Consider the following 21,319-nt stretch of genomic DNA (forward strand, 5'->3'; position numbering starts at 1 on the left):
AACAGAGGAGAATTGGCACAGATGTTAGCTCAGGGAGAATCTTCCTCAAGCAAAAAAAAAAAAAAAATAGAGGGAGACTGGCAACAGGTGTTAGCTCAGGGTGAATCCTCCTAGCTGAAAAGAAAAAAAAAAAGAACATATAGCAGATGCTTACTTGGTTGTCTTAGGGAGTAGGATATGATGTGGGATTTTTACTCCCTATGTTTTATATCTACATATTAATTAAATTTTTGTAATAATCAGTTCATATTACTTTTTTAATCAGAAAAAAAATGTTTAGTGGTGAAAAGGACAGGTAAAAGGAAAACAGATGCTGTAGCCTGATGAGTAATAGTAATCTAGAGTCAGACTGTGTCTGAGTTCAAGTCCCAACTCTGCTACTTAAAGGTTGTGTGACCTTGAGCAAGACCCTCATGTTCCTTATCTGTAAAATGAGGATGATAGTTATACCTACCTCACAGGATCATTGTGAGGATTACATGAGGCAATACGTGGAAAATGGTTAGAATTTTTCCTGACGCATAGTAAGTGCTCAACAAATGTGAGTGGCTCGTGGCAAAAACACTCCTTGAATTTTAATACCTATTTTCAAAGAATGCCCATTTGGGTAGTGTCATCATCTTAGCCTCTTCCTCAGTCTAAAATTTTAACTGTCATTTGGAGAATTTCTTTTCTTTAGGACATGTAATATATATTTTATGATATGTGATATAAACCAACATATGTGAGGACATATAAAATATATTTTATGATTTAATAATGAAAGTCAAGGAGAAAATGGGATTTGCATATAGCCTCTTCCTAATCTAGCTATTGTGAAAAGGAAAAGCTATCTGTACTGTCATAGGGGTCTCTTGGATTAATTCAGATCTTAAGAAGGCTGGGATAAGGATGCCTAGGGATCAGAAACGTAGGGCCTGGAGCGGTACTGGTTGGTGGGAGGTGGGATTCCAAGATTAGAGATGTTAACACACATTGAGGTGGTTTTTTTCTTAGAAGTGTAGGGGGAGAATTCATTACTGACCGTTTATTACAGAAGCTGCCTTCTCTCTAAGTTCCCTAGGGAAAGTCCCATCAGATACCCCGACTATGAAATCTGACCCTGACTTTCATCTGAAGCCCAGGGCTAAAGCTGTCATCACCATCTGGCCTCCTGATCAGAAGCAGAATGGCTCTCTTGAGCCTGGAGGAAGAACCTTTTTCGAAACCAGCATGCCTGTCATTTATATTCCTTCTCCCAATCAAGAAAGGACCAGAAGTCGTGTCAACTCAAGGCCTCTGGACAGGTTGAAGAGTCATCAGTTAGTGGAATTTACCAAGCAGAGGAATGACCCTAGGTCTTCAACAGGACTAACCTTGCATCCGCTCAGATCAGAATAGCTTCAACATGCCAGAGGTCAGTTTCCAGAGCAGAAGAAATTCAACCCTCACGGACCAGCAGTGATTTAACATGGCATCATTCTGTAACCACTGTTTCCCAAATGTGTTCCATGGATTCCTAACATCTTGTGAGACACTAGTACGGTTTTGCCATAAAAATTATCTCATCTCCAAGATGGTTGGAAATGCTATGTATTATATCCCCAGCTTAATAATTTACCATGCACATTCATTTTATTATTCAAGTAACAAATACTGAGTACTTACTATGTCCTAGGCAGTGCTTTAGGTAGTAGGGATAAGGAATGAACAAGACAGACGGGATTCCTACCCTAGTGGAAGAAGGGAGAGAGGACACAAGCCAGTATCAGGGAATGGTAAGCTCTATGCAGAGAGTCAAACTAGAGAGGTGGACCCTAGAGTGACTGGGTAGTTAATTGGGCTGTCAGAGAAATCCTCTCTTCGTAAAAAACATTTAAACTGAGAACCGAAAGACATAAATGTTTGAAAAGATTTGAAAAGATTGATGATCTTTCAGCAAAGAAGTGTAGTCAATTTGTTTATCCTGATATGTCCGATCCATCTGTCATTAAGATTCTTCTTGAGTGGAACCCACTGCCATCTCAGGGAACACTAATGTTCTGGGGAACCCAGTTTGAGAAGTGCTAGTTTGACCACGTCTTGCGTTGGTAGTGTTGTTGGACACAGACAATATCTGCAGAACAGTCTACCTGTTACCTATTTACCTATTACACTGCAGAACAGTCTACCTGTTACCTATTTACCTATTACACTGGTAAATGTTGCTGAGATGATCGGAAAGCCCAGCCGCAGAGGGCTGATGACTCAAGCTGTCTCCGCCGATACCTAGAAGAGTGGAGGCGGTGGCAACAGAAATGACTCAGGAGGTAACATTCTGAACTGTGCATTTCAGGTTCTGCAAGACCTTCCCCCGGAGGAACTCTGACACCCAGAGCATCATTTGATCTGCTGCCTTTGCAAGGAGGGCAGCCTGGGGGTTGAGGAAGATAACCACAGCGGGTGAGGGGAGTTCCTGCTCAGCAGTTTGCAGCAGCAACAGGCCCCGTTGCTCCATCACTCTCTCTCCATCCCAACTCCCACCCTTACACCAGACTTGTGCCCAAAGGCCTCCAGGCCAGGAGTCAGCAAACTACTACCCGCCAGCCCAATCCAGCCCATTGCCAGTGTTATTGGAACGTAGCCAAGCCCACTTATTTGCATATTACCTACAGCTATATTGGCAGAGTTGTGGTAGAGATCCCATGGCTCACAGAGCCTACAAAGTTTGCTATCCAGCCCTTAGAGTTTGCCAACCCCTGCGTGAGGCACCTGTTCTCTGCCCTCTTGGCCAGTCCTCCCAGCCTTGGGGGGACAGCTGCTGTCCTCCCCAGATGTGCCAAGCAGGGGGGGGTCCCCATTTTCCCCAGCAGACACCTACCATCTGGCATAATCTGTTCAGAATCTTCTCAATGCCCCTCCTTTTCCTCGGTGAGTTAATACACCTGGCGAAAGCGTGTCCACTGGTGTCAGATTCCCTCCGCTCAGATCCCAGCTATGCCACTTACTCACTTCGTGACCGTGGGAAATTTGTTAACCCTTCCAATCTTCCATTTTAGAGCTTTAAAATGATGATGATAATACTACCTGTCTCATAGAGCTGTTCCAAGGATTAAACAAGACGATGCATGTGAAGGGCTGTGCACAACTCCTGACTGGCGGCAACTGTTTAACAAATCTTGTTATTATTTGAACTATTACTATGAAAGGCACCAAGTAGGGAGAACTGTACACACAAAACATGAATCTGACAAAGCTCCTCCATGCACAGCATCTCAAGCCACTTTCAGTTAATGAATATGGGTTAAGCAAGTTTTGGGGCAAAGGTGTGGAGCGTCCAGAACTCTCACAAACTATTGGTATTTACATGGCTAATAGGTGTTTATTTTGGAGCAACCATTTTTGAAACGTGTCATTACCTACTAAAGCTGACCATATGTGTACCCTGTGACCCTCAACTCTACTGCTAGATACATGCCCAACAGACGTGCATGCTTACATTCACAAAAACATGTACTAGAATATTCTTAGCAGCACTATCTGTTACAGCCAAAAGAAGGAAACTACCCCAAATATCATCAACTCTAGAACGGATAAATAAATCATGGTATATTCACACAATGCAATGCTCTTCAGCAGTGAGAACATGAACAATCTACAACTATACGCAGCAACATGGAGGAATCTCACAATGCTGAGCAAAAGAAGCCAGACACGCAAGAGGATTGACTGTGGGATTCTATTTCTATGCAGTACATAGCGTGCAAGACTAATCTGTGGTGTTAGAAATCAGAGTAGTGGTTACACTCGGGAGCAGTAACTGGAAGCAGGGGTGAGAGGGGTCTTCTGGGATGCTGAGAGCTTACTGTTACTTCATCCGGGTGCTGGTTACATGGATGTATTCCGTTTGCAAAAATTTACCAAAAAGAAAGAAAGGAGGGAGGGAAGCAAGAAGGGAGGAAGGAAGAGGGTTAGGAGGCAGGGAAGAGAGAAAGAAAAAATATGCATTGAGCACAGACTCTGCGCCATTCTGTTTTCTTCCATGTCCTTTGTTCTACTCATTCTTTTATTCTGAGTATCTTTGCTTTTGATCTTTCATCCTATGCATCCTTTTCTCTAATAAGAACCTGGCTTAAGAACCTGTCGTTTTGAGGGAACCACGAGGTATTCACTCAGTGACAAAGCACAGATCCCACAAACTCTCAGCTTCCTTCATTTCAGGTCTGGCAAAAGGATAGAGAGGTCATGCCCAAGAGGATCCATTTCCATGTGCCCGTCTCTGAAATATGAAGAGGCATCCAGTCTGTTTGATTCATAGCTGCCTGTCCCACACGTAAAGATACAGTAATTAGTAACCCAGACCAACTTCTCTTCCTTGGTTGCATACTCCCCAAGCTCCCAGGGCTTGAAGTGGAACTATGTTTGGCTTTCGTTAACAGTGGTTCCAGTTTTAGTAACTGAGTAAATTGTGGGGTAAATGTTGCCAGGTTACAGATTTCTACAGTGGGCATGGGTCTCTCTGTTGGCCATTTGCCTCAACATGTCACCAGCAATGCCAAATTTCCAATTACGCCTCAAAGTAATGCTGGCCCTCTGTCCCTCACCCCCTGCCCTGTGGGGGTCGGTGTCCAGGCAGGCAGTCAGATCCAGAATCGGGGCTCAGGGGATGGAAATGCCAACTGCTTTCAATTCCCAAGTGAGGATGGGACGTTTCTACCCAACTCTGGTCGTTTTAATGCAGCCATGTTATCAGCTCTGCTTTGACACAAGGATATTTAATTGCTGACTCTAAATAATTGTGTTTCTTTCAGGTTATAAAAGAAAGTGGTTAAAACAGTTCTCCTGTCCCAATCCCCGAGCATCACTTCATCCCAGCCCTTCCCCCTGGCGTAGGATTAGGGATAAGGAAAGATGCAGGGTTGAGCTAAGTGACAGGAAAGGCTGAAGGTTGAGGCTGGAGGGTGGGGGCAGTGATAGGACCAGGAACAAAAGGCAGGTCAGGGACAGGGAGGTTAGGGGGAACACATTACATTACTTGACAAGAAAAAGCAGTAATACAGTCATGTCAAATGGCCCCCATCCAAATAGCTTTATGAATGTCACCTTGTCTGAATACCCTGTAGCTCCCATCACTCATATTTAGGGGTAGGCAGCCATTAGCAAGGACATGGTTGGATCTGAAGCTTGCCATTCAAGACTCTCTAGCATTTGAGCAAACTCCCCTTTCGATCTCCTTTCTTGTCCTTCATGAACTTTGTTTTAATCAAACTCAGTACCATGGCAAGTAGTAATACTCTCCACATTTCCGGACATGGGGAAGAGCACTGGGCACCCTCCTCACCCCCTCTGCTGAAACATGACCCATGGCTTCCCTGAATCTCCAGCCAGGAGGAGTTTCTTCTCCCAACGTCCATAGACTTTTCTTTTGATGTTTACCTTTACTACGGCATTCATCACGTGAAAATGTGCTCTACAAATACTTTTTCCTCCTACCTTTTCACTTTTAACATTGCATTTTCGTGAGGGCAGGGCCTGTGTTGAATCATAATAATTGCTGCTATTTATCTACTATGGTTATCTTTTACATGCATCTTCTCTAAACTTATAATAGACCCATGAGTAGATATTATCATTCTCATTCTACAGGCAAGGAAATTTCAATAAACAGAAGTTCAATAGTTTGTCCTGAATCATGTAAGTTTTGAGTGGCTGAGCCAAGATCCAAAGACTTTGCTCTTCCTAGTATCTCATCCTACCTTATAGTCTTCTGTGAATCTCTTCCAGCATATAGAAAGCTATGGATGGATGGAGGGATGGACGGAGGGATGGACAGATGGATGGATGGATATTGAAAATATCCAGTTGACCCAAATCAAAAGTGTTACCTTCCTTTATCAGGATTTATTTACCCACATACCAAATTAGGATATGAAAGATTATTTCAGCCCTAAATAAGCCTCCCTCTGTTATAGAGAATCCATATCTGCTCAACCTTCAGGTTCAGTGAGGTCAAGGTGATGTCCTCAAAACAAAGAATAAGTGAGTATTCCCTATGTCAGGTAAGCAACGTAAGTGAGTGGGAAGACTTTGGAGTGACATAATCTCTTTCACATCCCTCCTCTAGGGATTTACTAGGTTTCTGTCATTGAACCTTGAGCAGCTTAACAGTCTCTTGAGGGTCAGTGTCCTCATCTAGAAGACAGAACAGCCATGTCTCCCTCACAGGTGGCAGAGAGAGCGATGTGAGGAAATGGATGTGAAAACTTGGCATAGAGTGCACCCTTAATAAATGTTCATTTTTTTTCAATCTCCAATTCCAAGGAATTTAAGAAGCTGTGAAAGCAACAAGGTCTTGAAAAACAAAACACCAGATAAAGGCTTCTCCCAACCTCCAGCTCAGCAGACACCCACATGCCACTGCACCCCCTTCATTCTCCAGTTTGACTGGCACCAAGTCATTCCTTAGACACAGACAGATGCCATTTCTTTCCAATTGTGTCCCTTTTCTATTTGGCACTTGTCCTTATGGGGCTTTTCTTTTTCTTTGCTTCTGTTGATGCTTGAAATTAAGACAGATTTCAGCTCATTTCTATGTTTGTGTTGCAGTTGAGGTAGGAGTCTCCAAAACCTGAGAAAGCTTCAAACTTCACCAAAGAGAGAAATCCTGTGATCTTCAGAATGTCTACACAGTGCTTGCTATCTAAAAGGAAAATTCTTCTCTTGATTTGTCCAAACCCCTCTGTTTACGTCCAAGGGGAAAGCTCAGATTCCACTCCACCTGGCCCTATGGATGTACAATAGATGGATATTCCCACATCCTCCATGGAGAATTCTAGAAAGTAAATTTTCAAACACACATTTTGGAAACAAAACTCCCAAGTGCTATGAATGAAAACTATCAGTCGTCATTCTTCCACCCATCCCCTCTTTGCAGCCCAAAGGCTGAAATCACCTGTTATCTTAGAAATAATCCTTAGAGAAACAAGTCCGAGAGGAAAAGCGAAGTTGTCGCCCCATCCAGGTTTTCTATTATCTAAGCTCAATGTTAACTGAAGACAGGAAGCTGCACATCCTGCAGCCTCATTCACAATCCATAATAGATGATGTTCCTGGAGCCCGAGTTGAGAAAAGGAATTTGCTATACACATTTTGGCAAAGATGCAGACCTGGGATTCAGTTTGAGTGGCTATAACATAAAATAATAAAGTACAAATGCAAACAGCAAAAATGTGCCCATATCACGCCTCAGAATGTGCCAAGCTGACCAAGTGATTATACATTTTTCATGTTTCCATAAGGTACTTAATTGGCATTTTGTGGGGCGCCACTGGTAGAGGGCTCACGGCATCAGAACTGGAGGGGAGCCTGCATCCTGCTATGCTGGCAGCTCCCCATCTTCCCCATTAGCTCAAACCACAAGGAGAGACAAGAGCAGGACAGAAGGAGAAGGACACCATCCTTCTCTTCCAAGTATACTGGAGTCCACCCAGGAAAAAGCAGGGCAGGTTGATGAAAAGTGTAAGCAAGTGTTCCCAGCCTCTCCACTGTGTCCTCAACTGGGGACATCATAAAAACCACAGTCGTTTGAACAGCCATTTATAGTTTACAAATGCTTTTCAAATGCATTCTCTTAGTCCTCCCACAAAGGGGTGAGGAACGTGTTTTTATTGTCCCTCTTGTACAGATCTACAAAAGGAGGCTCAGAGAGGTCGAGGGAACTGCCTAAGGATACACAGCTGGTAAGTGCCAGAAATGGGGTCGGATCCAGTCCTTGCTGTGTCTCACACCTGTGCTGTGGGCTGCCTCCCCCTTCACCCAGGCCCTCAAGAGTCAATCTGATTTTCTGCATCAAATCCAAGGTAAGGGATAAAAGTAAGGGACTTGGAAAACGTCTGGGTAGAAATCTGACTCTCACACTTTCAGGCCAGAGATAAGGCTGTGTTTAATTTGAGGTAGGAAAAAATCACTTACCCCTTTCCCATTTGCACAGGAAAAGGTAAGAGGCAGAAAACTGATATTTTTTAATGCCCTGGTTTATTTCGTCCTTGTGCCCCACAGAGGCAGATGTGGTGATGCTCCGGGATGGGGGTTTCTTCTATCATATCCTGGGGACATTTGTCATCCTTGAGCTTGCTTTTTCTGGTCCTCTGTTCTGTTTCTCCCTTCCCTTGGCAATGTTCTGGGGAGCTCCCAAAAGACTCACAAGTGGGATTCATACCTCAGCTCACATCCTGTTCAGACATTTGTGGTCTGAGGTTTGAGAGGCGGTACAAAGCCTTCTATCACTTTTGTGCGCACGGAAAGAGGGACTGGCTTGTTCGACCTTTGGAATCCAGGTGAAAGCGTTTCAGCTAACCCCTCCTCAGAAACTCTGTGGGCTCGCCTGATTTACATCCATGGGGACTGGGAGTCCCCCCCATGAAACATTCCACAGACCATGTGCTCTGGTTCCCTTTTTTTAAAGTATGTCTGTGTTGTGACTTCCACTTTCAAGACAGAAACAGGACTCATGGAGGCACTTTTTGGGGGCTGACTCAGGGCTAGGCCAGGAAGCCAAGTTAATTCTACAGCCAGATTCTGATCATCTAGAACATGCAGGGGAAGCATGTTCCGGTTATTTTAATGTTCTGGTTAATTGAGAACTAAGTAGGGTATATTGAACATAATTAAGGCTTTCTTTGATGATTGAGAATCTTGAAGTGCCCTGCAGCCATCATTCTAAATATCAGTTATAAATCCCCACTGGTGGGAATATAGGAGATTGACTTCAACCTGAAGTGACTTCCAGGCCAACTGCAGGAAATTCATTTTTACTGAACCCCCAATACCAACATGTTATTTTCCTCTTTTCCTAGACAGCTAGCACAAGGAGAATTCCGCTTATTAGAAGCTTTCGGCGGTTTGAATCACAGCTCATCGAGGCTTCCATACAACTGTTCAGAGATTAGAAGGACGCTAAGAATGTTGGCTTGTTACACCTGATTGTCAAATCAAACAAATCTAGCCAGATAAAACATTCTTAGACTTATTTTGCAAATGTATTTTGAGGTCCGTTCCCACCGCCCACACTCCTAACCGGGATTCAATCTTGCCTTTTCTGCATCGGATAGAACGAGAGAGAAGACACTACGTCAACGGGATGTTGAAAGTCCTCTGTCCTTGTTCCAGTTCCCATATTAAGTAGTTACGTGACCTTGGGGAAGCATTTCCCACTTCTAAGACTCAGTGACCTTGTCCGTACACTGGAAGGTTGGACTTGCCGGTTCTTAAACTTTTTAGGGGTACAGAGCTTCCAAAAATCAGAGGAAAACTAAGATAGTTTTGCACAGCAGGGGAAAATGAAGATAAGTGCAAAACGTTTCCATTCTAAATCAAGGGGTGGGGTCATGGACTCCCTGAAGCCCATCCTCCTGGGACACCCATCCACCAACTTCAGGTTTAAAATCCTAGAGTAGAAGAGCTCTTGAGCCCCTTTCGGCTCTGGCATTCTCAGCATCCAGTTAAGTGCAAGCATCTACCCACGTTTATAGAGCAGTGGTCTTGGCCTTACCTGCACGTTGAGACCACCTGGGAAGTTTTCACAATTCCCTCACCCAAGTTGCTCCCCAGGCCAATCAAATTTGAATTTTGGCAGGTGGGTCCCAGGTGGCAGTATTTTTTTTAACACTCTCCAGGTGATCCTAGTCTGCAGACAAGTTTGCAAGCCACAGCTCGAGAACAAGAATTCTCAAAATTAGGAGTGAACAGAACCACCCAGGAGGGAGGCCCCTTCCCCTGATGGTTCTGCTTCCTTCTGGCCAGATCTGGAAAGATGCAGTATTAGCAGGTGTCCTGGGCAATTCTGATGCAGACCACTCTTTGGGAACGCAGTAACATGCCCATTCAGTAGGAGAAGCCCAGAGGAGTCCTCTCCCCTGCTATTCCTTTCCTCGTGGGCAGTTCTGGTACTCCCCGCAGGTCACCTGCCTTGTTCAGGGAAAGCTTTAGCAGCTCTTCATTTGCCAGACAGACTTTTGCTCCATCCTTCCCATCTCTAGCAAACCTGGATCTTATAGTCTGAGCCTCTAATCCCACCAGGTTCAATCATTTCAGCAGAGCACTCATCAACATCGTCGTGTTTAATATTTAAACACCATAGCATCACTCAGGTCAGCCTCAAGGTGAGAGCTGCTCCTGACTCCTATGCTATTGCTGGTCAGCAAACAGGGCCACTGGTGCCAGAGGGGACTGCGGGAGCACAGCTCCAAGGCAGGCCTGGCCCACAAAGACCCAGCCTGCCAGCTTCAGCACCTCTCTACCTCTTCCTACCTGAAGCGTGCGCAGCAGGACCTGCAGCCCACTGGCTTCTTGTTCGGCCATCCCCTCCTCGGGTCCTGGGGAACCGGCTGCCTGCGGCCAGATCGGGGCTGGAGAGGCAGCGGCTGCCAAGTTGACCTCACCGCTCGCCTCGCGGGAGCCTGCTGCACGGAGGCCTCAGCTGCACATGCTGCTGAGTGTGAAGCCACCGCGGTGCAACCCTAGACCTCTGCACAGGCGCGGATGCCCCCCGACTCCCACTGTGGGGATTAGGTGAGTCCCGGCCTGGGGAGGGCTGAGCATTTGGGCGCGGGGGTGGAGAGGGCACCAGCATGAGTCACTCACCCACCTCCAGGCCCACACAGGAGCCACCCTGGATGGCTGACAGGCATTCCCAGCTGACCTGGTCAGACTCCCTGCAGAGGCTCGCTCGGCCCTCCCCGCTTGTCCCCCCCTTCTTTATTTTGGTCTGTTGCCGGCTCCCGGGTAACAGGAGACCCAAGAGCGCTTGCACAACCGTGGCCATGCAGGGCACAGAAGCCCAGGGCCCCCTGAGGTCCCAGGCTTAGAGACTGGAGCTCTGGCTGAGAAGGAAAATAACTGTGCTGGACATTTTCTACAGACCAGGTCCCTTATATAATCTGCCAGCTTTCACAATAACCCTGTGGAGGTGGTACCATTATTCCCACCCCACCCCACCCCACCTCAGTTTTACAAATGAGAAAACTGAGGCACAGAGATGTTAAACCATAAAGACAGGTCGAAACAGGCAAGCTGGCACCGAAGCACAGGCGGTCACCGTTACACATCCTGCCTCTTGCTGCTATAAACACATTGATCAAAGTAATGGAGGCCTGAGAGGCTGCCCTGGCCCCACTTCCTCCAGACCAACGTAGCATCCAGGATCTCTTTCTACATCTTCTGCTCGGAATGTGTGAGAAGACTTGGTGGCTAACTAGCCATCTAATCCTCCTCCCCGTGTCAGCACCTAAGCGTCTCGTAGTCCTTCAGATGCTGGCTTCTCAGCTTGCTTGGGGGCATCACCTGGAAGTTTGTTAGGGCCCACCCAGAGCTCTTGAATCAGAATCTGCATTTTCACAAGATCCCAGGGGATTCATAGCTGGGTAACAAAATCACTAGAGGATTAAAGTTTGGGAAGCCCCAATTTCGACCATATCGATCCCATTGCCAGAAACAGCCTGTGTGTTCGATGCCTGACAATTTTTGACCCTATAGCCAGGATCTAGCAAGTCTCAAAGCTTCACACAACTTTAGCGTGTGAAATTGGAGAGTGAGCTCATTGAGGTTCGTGACTGACAGAGAGCACAGCTAGTCGGGAGGGCCTCGGCTCTCGGCCAACACCCCGTGCAGCATGTGGGGAGCTTTTGTGAGCATCAAAGCGGGCAGTTGGCAGCTGCCCAAACACATTGCAGTGACTGAGGAAAGAGAGGTTGTATTTCCTGATCCTACTTGGCCTCAATGTTCCAAAGTCCCAAGTCAGGAGTTAGGCAGTGTCTCAGTCATTCCCTCCTCAGTGCCAGATGCCAAGCCCCAAATTCAAGGACAAATTCACATGGTTCTCGCTCTCCAGAAACTTCCACTCTTAACAGCTTTAAATGGGAAGACTTCCCACGCTGGGAACTGACTAGAACATCTCACAGGAACTGGGGAGCCCTCTTGTTTCTTCACACTTCTACGACCTCTGACGACAGGATGGAAGAAATAAAGGTCCCTAAGGATTTCCACCTTCTACGAGGGGTGGAAATTTTCCGGGACACATTCTATGATCTTCTACGGTACAGGAGCTGGGGGAGGACTGAACAGTCCCACACGATTGTCTTAAGGCCGATTACTCTGTGCTCCTTGACTGCAGGATAAAGAAAACAGAGAGAGAAGAAAGAGAAAACAAGACCTCCCTCCCAACATACACTTAAAGAACGGTTTAAAGAAAAACCACCCCCGCAGTGAGATTTCATAAAAATGACCTCTGAGGACATACCTAAAGGCATTGCTGTCACACTCCTTTATGACCTCATTCAAGTAAAATGGCCCCCATTTGAAAGGGGGTCTTGGTTCAGCTCGCTGGGACTGCATAGGACAGAATGAGGTTAAAAACGCTATGCGTAAAGGGATCTCTCTCTTCTACATAATGACACCCTTCCTCCTGCAGCGCCATGAGCCTTGTCTCAGTAAGCCCCATGCAAAACAAAGCAAGAAGTGGGCTCCCTCTTTCCCTGGCGATGCACCTGCATCGCACGCTCAGCCTGGCTCCGCTTCCCCATCACCCCTGACAAAGCTCCACCTTCTGGAGAGTCACCACCCACTTGACCACGTGGATACACACGGTTGCCAGCCAAGGAATAACGTGCTGGTTTGCATCCTCATTCAAGCAAAATTAGGTCTTGCCTCTAGCTTGTTTCCAGCTCTCCATCACTCCTTCAGCACACTCATCCTTTGCTCCCCCAACACTTACACCTCAACCTTGCCCAGCAAGGACCCCACCAATCCTGCTCCCTGCCCCTACCCCTGCAGAACCTTCTTCACTCTCAGGCTTAGGGGCATCTTCATCCAAACCTCCCTCTCCTGGAGATGAGACTCTTATGAGAGTCCAGTTCCGTTCGTGGGCTGATTAATTTAGGCTGAAGGAGGAATGGGTGATAGTAGGTTAGAGTGTGTGTGCTTCCCCATTAGTATTTGAATTTTAGCAGGGATTTTCCTAAAACACAGGAGCTGAGACGCAAGCTTGGGTGATACCATATCTTACCCAGTAGATGGAAAGGAGTGCTCGTTAAACCACATGGGGCAGCCAACAGGGGCAGGTCAGGCCCAGGGCAGACCAGGGAGGGAGCTGCTCTGTGTGGAACAGAAAGACCTCCTACTTGCTTCACTTTCTACCTTTCGAAGGAGACATTTAAAGAAACCACCCCACAGATCCAAGCAGAAGCCCAGATAGAGCTTAGTCCTCTGGCTTCAAAAAAACACACATGTCATATGGTCGGGAGATTCCAATAATTCCCTAGAAAGACTTACAGAACTCAGAAAAGCCATGATACTCACAGTTATGGTTTATTACCGTGGAAGGATACAGATAAAAATCAGCAAAGGGAAGAGATACGGAGGGCAGGGGCCGAGAGAGACCGGGCATAGCTTTGGGTTGTCCTCTCCCAGGGGAGTCATGCAGACAGTGTTTATTTCTCCAAGCAACAATGTATTACAACATCACAGAGTATTACCAACCAGGGAAGCCCGCTCGAGCCTTGCTGTCCAGGGAGTTTATTGGGGGTTGCTCACGTAGACATGGCTGACCTTAGTCTCCAACCCATCCGGAGGCCAAGCTGAGACCACGTGGCCCAGAGTCCCTCCTAAATCACATTGTTTGCATAGACTATCTAGCATGGCCCAAACACCCAGGTAAACAAAGACACTCTTATCGGGAAGGACATTCCAAGGACTTAGAAATTAGCTCCTAGGAGCTGGGCAGGTGCCAGATCTTCCTTCAGGAAAGGCTAATCTTTTACTGCACACCTGCCCTCTCATCTCCATCATCTCAGGCTCAAGACTCTCATAACATCTTACGGGTAAGATGCAGAAATAAGTGCCTGCCTGTACAATTAGGAAGACTCAATCACTAGTAGAACGCCAGTACTCGAAGTGTGCTAACGAATAAATTGACACTGATGTAGGGGGAGTTTTCTAACAGCATCCAGAGAATTCAGTCCCCTGGCTCTTTCCTATTTAGCATTTTTTTTCAATGACTTGGATGACAGCAAAGGCTGCATGCTTATCAGATTTTCTGATGAAACCCAGTTAAGAAAGACAGAAATATGTCAGAAGACATAGTTGGAATCCAAAAAGATTTCAGCAGCCTTGAGTGCTGGACCAGATCCTACAGGATGAAATATAACAGAGCCAAGTGGAAGCCCCTTTCCCTGGGTCCTCAACACCAACTGTGCAAAAATTGGCTAAACAGTGTCGAATATGGAAAAGACTTGAGGTTTAGCCAGAGCTGACACCAATATGAGTTGTCAGCAGGACTCACATCTCAAAGTGTCTTTTCAGTCTAATGTTATCGCCTTTAGAAGGGAGACAAACATTGTATCAGTAACCAGGATAGCAGTGAGGCTGAACTAAGGTCCCACCTGTGCAGGGGCTCAGTGGAGTGCCTGGCACAGAGGAAGTGCCCGTCGGTGAGAGCTATGGTATTATTATCACGGACAGCACTAATAAAAGTGCCATAACTGCCACAAAGGAGACCCCAGGCCTGCTCAATGCTGCTCAGCCTCTAGAGGTACATGGCAGCTATCACCACGGCATGAAAGGATGTAAAGGATGGATGAGTTCTGAAGACAAGAACCAGGAGCAGAGGACTTGCTGTAAGGAGCCCGATTTGGGACAAGTGCAGGAGTGTCCTGAGCTCGTTCAGCCACCGCACAGGACTATTTCCCTGCCCAGCAAGGACTGGAAGACTATTTGGCCAGAAAGTTCCAGAGGGCAATTCCAGGACTGGGTGCCTTTGACAGGCTGTATGTCAGCAACTTGATGAGGTGAAGAGAAAGACAAGGTGCTCACTGGCCCCAGGTCACACAGCCAGGAGATGGCAAAGGTGGAACTAAGCCTCCTTCTTAACTGGCTCTCTAGAGTGTGTCCCACTCTCCCCGGTGGCACAGGAGATGGATTTTGGTGGAACCTGGATAAACAGTTTAAATTTCAAAAGACAGGTTATATTTCAACCTATATTTGAAAAAAATACCCAATTAGCATAATAAAACCGTGTTTTCTCTGGTATTAATTCTTATGACAAAGTTTAAAGTTTAAAAATGAGTCAAAGTTAAATAGTATACATGGTGCCCAGGCACAGTAAAATCCAGAGTGACGGAGGTTAATAGCAAAAATTATGAAAGGATCGCATTGCTCCACGCTTCCTATCTAAAACTTAGCTCAGATAATCTTTTCCCTAATCTGACAGTGAGATCAAATCTCACTCATAATAGCTAACACCCCTTTTTCTCAGATACATTTTAAGTATAAATGATTAGTATAAAGATTTACCGGAGTACACACACGTGACCAGTCTACCTATAATGGCAATTTACATATAATGTTCCTATCTTGAATCTTTCCATTTCCTGCTCTGGTTTTCTTCATTTTGACTTTCCTCTTTTTTTTCCTGCCTCATCTCCAGCACACACATGTGCATACACACTGGCGCATGCACACACAGACACACACATGCTCCATGACCTTCTGCCCATCAGAACAAGGATCCTTGACAATACGATATCAGAGTTGATAGACTGCCCCTCTTGTCCCTCAAAAGATTTCCTTTGCCTTCTCCTAGTTCATGAAATTCCTAAGTTGGGGAGCAGAGGAGTAGAAGGAAAGGAAATCTGGGTACAAGAGCTGCTGGTTCGTGCACGTTGTCTAATTTAACTCTTGTACTAGCCCGCTGAGGCAGACATTATTCCCATTTCGGGATGAGGAAACTGAGGTTGAATTACGCGCAGAAGTTGCACGGGTGTTTAATCCTGGATCCGTCAGCCGCATGGCCCGTGCTCTCCAATGAGAAGAGAGGCTACAGGGGCCAAATCCCCTGGAAGGGAAATTCCCAAGAGATTTACATTCATGGATGACAAATGCAGATTGCTTCTTGAGAGTAGAGGAGAGTGTAGGTGGCCGGAGGGCACGCCCTGCAGCCAGGTTGGAAGCACAGCCCCCAGGAGTCTTAGAAAGACGCTGGCCTAGAAAGACAAGGAGCTACTTAGATGCTCACCAATGCTCAGGCAGAAGAGGAGGCCAGCGAACTGAGACCTCCTCCACCATTGTACCTGGGACCAGCCCTTCCAACAAGCCTCTCTTCACTCTAAACACGGAACACCAGGGATCAAACTTTTGCTCCTTTGCCTATTAACTATGTGACTTTGGGAAAGTTACCTAAACTTTCTGTGCCTCAGGTTTCTCATCTGTTAAGTAGGGGATGACAATGCTTACCTCATAGGGTTGTTGGGAGGATTAATTGGAGTAACACAATGTTCTCAGCCCAGTGCTTGCCATCTAGGAAGCACTCAATGTATGCAGTTATTGATATTATTATGATGATTATTGCGATTGTTACTGATTCAATAATACCTACCTCAAATAATCGGTGGGAGGATTAAATGAGCAAGTGACTAATGTAAGGTGCTGAATGGATGAGAAATTATTGAGCCCTGGACTTCCGCTGAATTAGAGGGTAGTTGGTAGAGGAATTGACTTGACATCCATATTTCGACCCAATGAGGAAAACTGTTTTGTGTCCTCATCTTTCCAAAGCATCTCTGAAATGAACTCCTGTAACCACAAGGCCCCTGAGAGAAAGCCTGCAGCTGCCTGAGCTGAGAGACCAGACAAAGCAAAGGAGATGCAGATGAGCTCAGCATCATTCTGGTTGGCAGGACAGAGAGCCTCAACACCACCTACCATGGACAGGAGCCCAAGGCAAACCAAACCTACAGGAGACATGGCTTGATCAACACTGGGTGCTTTGCCCTTTGAGCAAGCACTAACTCAGGACTCTATTCTCTATACAATGTTTTCTATAGCTATGTCTTAAAAACTGTACGTTATTCTCAAATGAAAGTGATTGTGGCCATTTTTCACTGACACATAAACACTCAAAGAACTATCCAAAAATTGTCATGTCTGGACCACTTCATATATGGCCATTAGATTCTGCAGCCCAGAGTAGACAGAACAGGTGAACAACCATCCTTGCTGGATGCTACAGTGGCATTGTTTCTGGCATAAATTCAGGGCTCAATAAAAATAAGATGGTTTCCCTTGACATTGGAGAGCATTCTTGACCACCACTCCCCCAACTTAATTACCAGAGTCTTTATCATATGTGTCCAAGATTGAGACAGCTCATGATCTGCCTTTTCTTAGCTATGAATCCTGATCTATTAAACATGGCATCCAGGTGGTAACTGGTTCTCTTGTGCTGTCTTAGAATGTTCTTCCATCCCTCCTGGTTGATGTGGAGCAAAACCCAGATCCTTCAGGACCTATGGAGAGTGACAGGATGCAAAAGGCAAACAAGGGGGCTAGGGCTTCCTAGAATAGTGAGGAGGGGTTTCAGTGGCAGCTGATTTATCCTCTTTGTCTTAATCTTGCTCACCCTTCTCCTACCCCAACCACATACCATCACCATCCATGTCCCCACACCTTTGCCATCTAGCATGGAGTGATAAGGATTATAATTAAGATGAGCTAACACGGGAAGGAGATTGCATAATGCTGTGCTTTCCCAAGGGGTTTCCTCGGATCCACATAAGCCTTGCTTTACAACATAATCTTTTTAGTCAGGCTCAAGGACCCCTTTACTTGTTTCTATATAGATTGTGTTTTCTGTTAGAAAAGAATAATGAGTGTTTTTAAAATCTCTCTTAAGTTTTGTCAGACAGACTTTTCTTAAGTTATTCCAGAAACCCCAAAAGGGTTGTTATTGCCAAAAAGGAATCACTGATCCCAGTAGCAAATACACATTAGTTCAACTGAATTGTTTTTATCAGAGAATGTTAGAAGAGCAATTGACTCTGTAATAATTTTTATTGTTTATCTACTTTTTTACTTCATTAATTTCTGCTCTTTATGATGTCCTTCATTCTACTTGCTTTGGATTTAGATTGCTTATGTTTTTCCAGCTTCTTAAGATAAAAACTCAGATCATTGACTTTAAGTCTTTCTTCTTTTCTAGTATAAGCATATAAAGCTATAAATCTCCCTCTATGTACTGCTTTAGCTGCATCTTACAAATTTCCATGTGTGTGTTCATTATCATTCAGTTCAAAATATTTTCTAATATTTGACATATGGGTTATTTAGACATGTGTTTTTCTTTTCTTTCTTTTTTTGAAGAAGAAGAGGATTAGCCCTGAGCTAACATCTGCCATCAAATCCTCCTTTTTTGTGCTGAGGAAGATTTGTCCTGAGTTAACATCCATGCCCATCTTCCTCTACTTTATATGTGGAACACCTCCCACAGCATGGCTTGATGAGTGGAGTGTAGGTCTGCACCTGGGATCCAAACCAGCAAACCCCAGGCCACCAAAGTGGAGTGCATGAACTTAACCTCTATGCCACTGGGCCAGCCTCTAGACATATATTTTTTAACATACAAATATTGAGACTTCACCAGAGTTCCTATTATTATAAATTTAATTCCTTGTGAATTCCACTATGGACAGAGAATGTATTCTAAAAGATTGTAAGATTTCAGTCTTTCAAATTTATTGACAAGTTTTGACCCAGCATAAAGTCTATCTTGAAGAAAATTCTATATATATATAAAAAGAAGGTATATTCTGAAGATACTGGGTGTAGCATAACATAAATGTCAGTTAGGTGAAGGTGGTTGACAGTCTTGTTCAGATCTTCTATATCCCATGATTATGGATTTGTCTATCTTTCCCTTTAGTTCTGTTAGTTGGGGCTTCGTGTATTTTTAAGCTCTGTTATTAGACAAATACACATTTATGATTGCTATGTTCTCCTGATGAACGACCCTTTTATCATACTGAAATGTCACTCTTTATCTTTGGAAATATTCTTTGTCTTAAAATCTGTTTTGCCTGATATTAATATAGTCATTCCAGGTTTATTATGCAATAGTTTAGATGGTATATCTTTTTTCATCCTTTACTGTCAATCTATCCGTATGTTATATTTAAAGCCATTTCTTGTACAAAGAATATAATTGGGTCTTGCTTAGTTATCCAGTCTGACAATCTCTGCCTTTTAATTGAAGTGTTCAATTTATTTAGATTTAATGTAATTATTGATATAGTTGGCTTTACACTATGCCATTGTTTTTCTATTTGTCCCATCTGTTTTTAGTTCCTCTCCTCTTCCTTTCCTGCCTTTTTTGGTGTTAATTACATATTTTTTGATATTCCATTTTAATTCTGCTATTGACTTTTCAGCTCTAACTCTATGCATGATATTTTAGTGCTTACTCAAAGGATTACATTGTGCATCCTTGACTTATCACAGTCTAGCTGGAGTTTATATAGTACTACTTCATTTAAATATAATAACCAGACAACAGAATAGCTCCATCTGCCTCACCTGCCTAGCCTTTTGATATTGTTGTCATATTTAGTACTCTGTGTTTGTTATAAACCCCACACAATATTAATTTTGGTTAAGACAATCACATGTCTATTAGAGAAATTATGAGAAGAAAAATATAGTCTTTTCTTTTTACCCACATTCTTACCAGTCCCAGTGCTTGTCATTGCTTCCTGTAGATATGATTTTCTCTCAGGAATCATTTTCCTTCAGCTTGAAAATATTTCTTCATTATTTTTGAAATTATAATCTACTGGCAACAAATGCTCTCAATTTTTACTGGTTGGAAAATGTATTCATTTTGTCATCATTTTTAAAGAATATAGAATTCTGGGATACTGGATGGACAGTTTTTCTTTTCTCTTTCAGCATAGTAAAGATGTCATTCTGCTGTCTTCTTGCCTCTCTTCTTTTTTAAAAAAAAATCTGTCATCATATATATCAATGTTCCCCATATGTGATGTGTCATTTTTCTTTGCCTGCTTTCAAGAATTTTTCTTTCTCTGATGTTTGTCAGACCTACCACATAATACCTAAGTGTGGCTTCCTTTGTATACATTCTGCTTGAGTTCAGTGAGCTCCTTGGATTTGTAACTTTGTGTTTTCCACCAAATTTTGGACATTTTCAGCATTATTTTTTCAAATGTTGTTTCTTCTCCATTCTTTCCACTCTCCTTCTTGGACTACAACTAAATATATGTTAGATCACTCAGTATGGTACCACTGGTTCCTGAAGCTGTGTTCATTTTTTTAAGATGTTGTTTCTCTCTTCTTTGGATTGTATAGTTCCTATTAATTTTCCAAGTTGACTTACCTGTCATCATTTTTTAATTTCAAGCAATTTCATTTTTTAATTTTTACCCATATAATACCCATTGGGTTATTTTTTATACTTTCCATTTTTCTATTGATTTTACCCATCTGTTTATTCACTTTGACCATATTTTTCTTTAAGTTCTTGAGCATATTTAAAATAGAGGTTTTAAAGTCCTAATCTGCTCATTTCAAAATCTCAGTTATTTTCTATTGACTGCTTTTTCTCTTAAGTATGGAATTTTTTTTTTCTGTTTCTATACACATCTAGTAACGTTTTATTGATTGCAAGACACTGTGATTGAAATATAGTGGAGATTGTAGATTCTGCCATTAGAAGGGCACTTGGATAACCTGTAATTCATTTTTCTTCATTTACAAATTATGAAAGTGAACTCGGGAGGGAAGCATTTACCAATGCACACAGATAATTGTGGCAAACTGAAACTCTACCCAAATATCCCAGGCTGAGCCTCAGTGTCTTCCCAATTTTCCAACTTGAAAACTTACTGCTTTTTTTTCTAAATGTATTCCTTAGGAATAACATTTTCTCTTCTTAAAGAAGAAATACTAAGCCCTGATTTCTGTGCCTTCAGATCACTCACCCACTCTTCTAGACCTAGGGATGCTACTGGTATTGCTGCTATTAATGATATCTGATGCCTTTGAGCACCTACTCTTTGTCAAGGACCGTGCTTACATTACTGCGTGCCAGCTGCTGTGCAGGAGTTGTACTTACTTTATCTCACACTAAACCATATCTTCTTTTGGCAGCTTACCCTAACACTGCTCTGTCTGCTGGCAGAATTAGATACCCCCTTTTCTATGTCTCCAAAGCACGCGCAAGTATAACATAGTACTGATGATACACATTACAGTAATTAGTTTATGTGGACACATTTTCATTAGGCTTTAAGTTTTCCAAGGGTCAGAGGAGCCCACTATGTCCATAACCCCCAGCACAGTGCTAGGCGTGTATTAGTTGGCAGAAAATATTGGGTTCCAGTGGCCTCTGGCAAAAGGAGAGAGCCCACCTTTGGGCTAGCTATATGCCAGTGTTCCCAGCCTTGTCAGCAATTGGCAGCTCAAAGGTCACCATATCCTTGGCCCTATGAGGCAGAAGGCCGACTCCCTGCTCAGCATCTAC

General features: G+C 44.1%; 1 protein-coding gene across 17 annotated transcripts in view; it reads right to left on the reverse strand.

The window, feature by feature from the left end:
- The window catches only part of AGBL1 (AGBL carboxypeptidase 1), an 806,151-nt gene extending 795,523 nt beyond the window's left edge, over positions 1-10,628 (reverse strand). For 9 of the 17 annotated variants that reach the window (XR_011497368.1, XR_011497363.1, XR_011497375.1 and 6 more), the window contains exons 1-2: positions 10,267-10,627; positions 3,825-3,842 (exon numbers count right to left, since the gene is read on the reverse strand). Coding sequence is in view for 12 of the 17 variants with exons in the window: in XM_070495693.1 (XP_070351794.1) it covers positions 3,825-3,842; positions 10,267-10,317 (69 nt within the window). In the remaining 5 variants the exon portion in view is untranslated. Of the gene's footprint in view, positions 1-3,824; positions 3,843-10,266 lie in introns of all 17 variants that reach the window. The other 8 variants (XR_011497373.1, XM_070495678.1, XM_070495672.1 and 5 more) reach the window with 4 other exon arrangements.
- Positions 10,629-21,319: the final 10,691 nt, after the last annotated feature.

This window comes from Equus asinus, chromosome 2 (assembly GCF_041296235.1).
Source record: "Equus asinus isolate D_3611 breed Donkey chromosome 2, EquAss-T2T_v2, whole genome shotgun sequence".
NCBI classification, from domain to species: domain Eukaryota; kingdom Metazoa; phylum Chordata; class Mammalia; order Perissodactyla; family Equidae; genus Equus; species Equus asinus.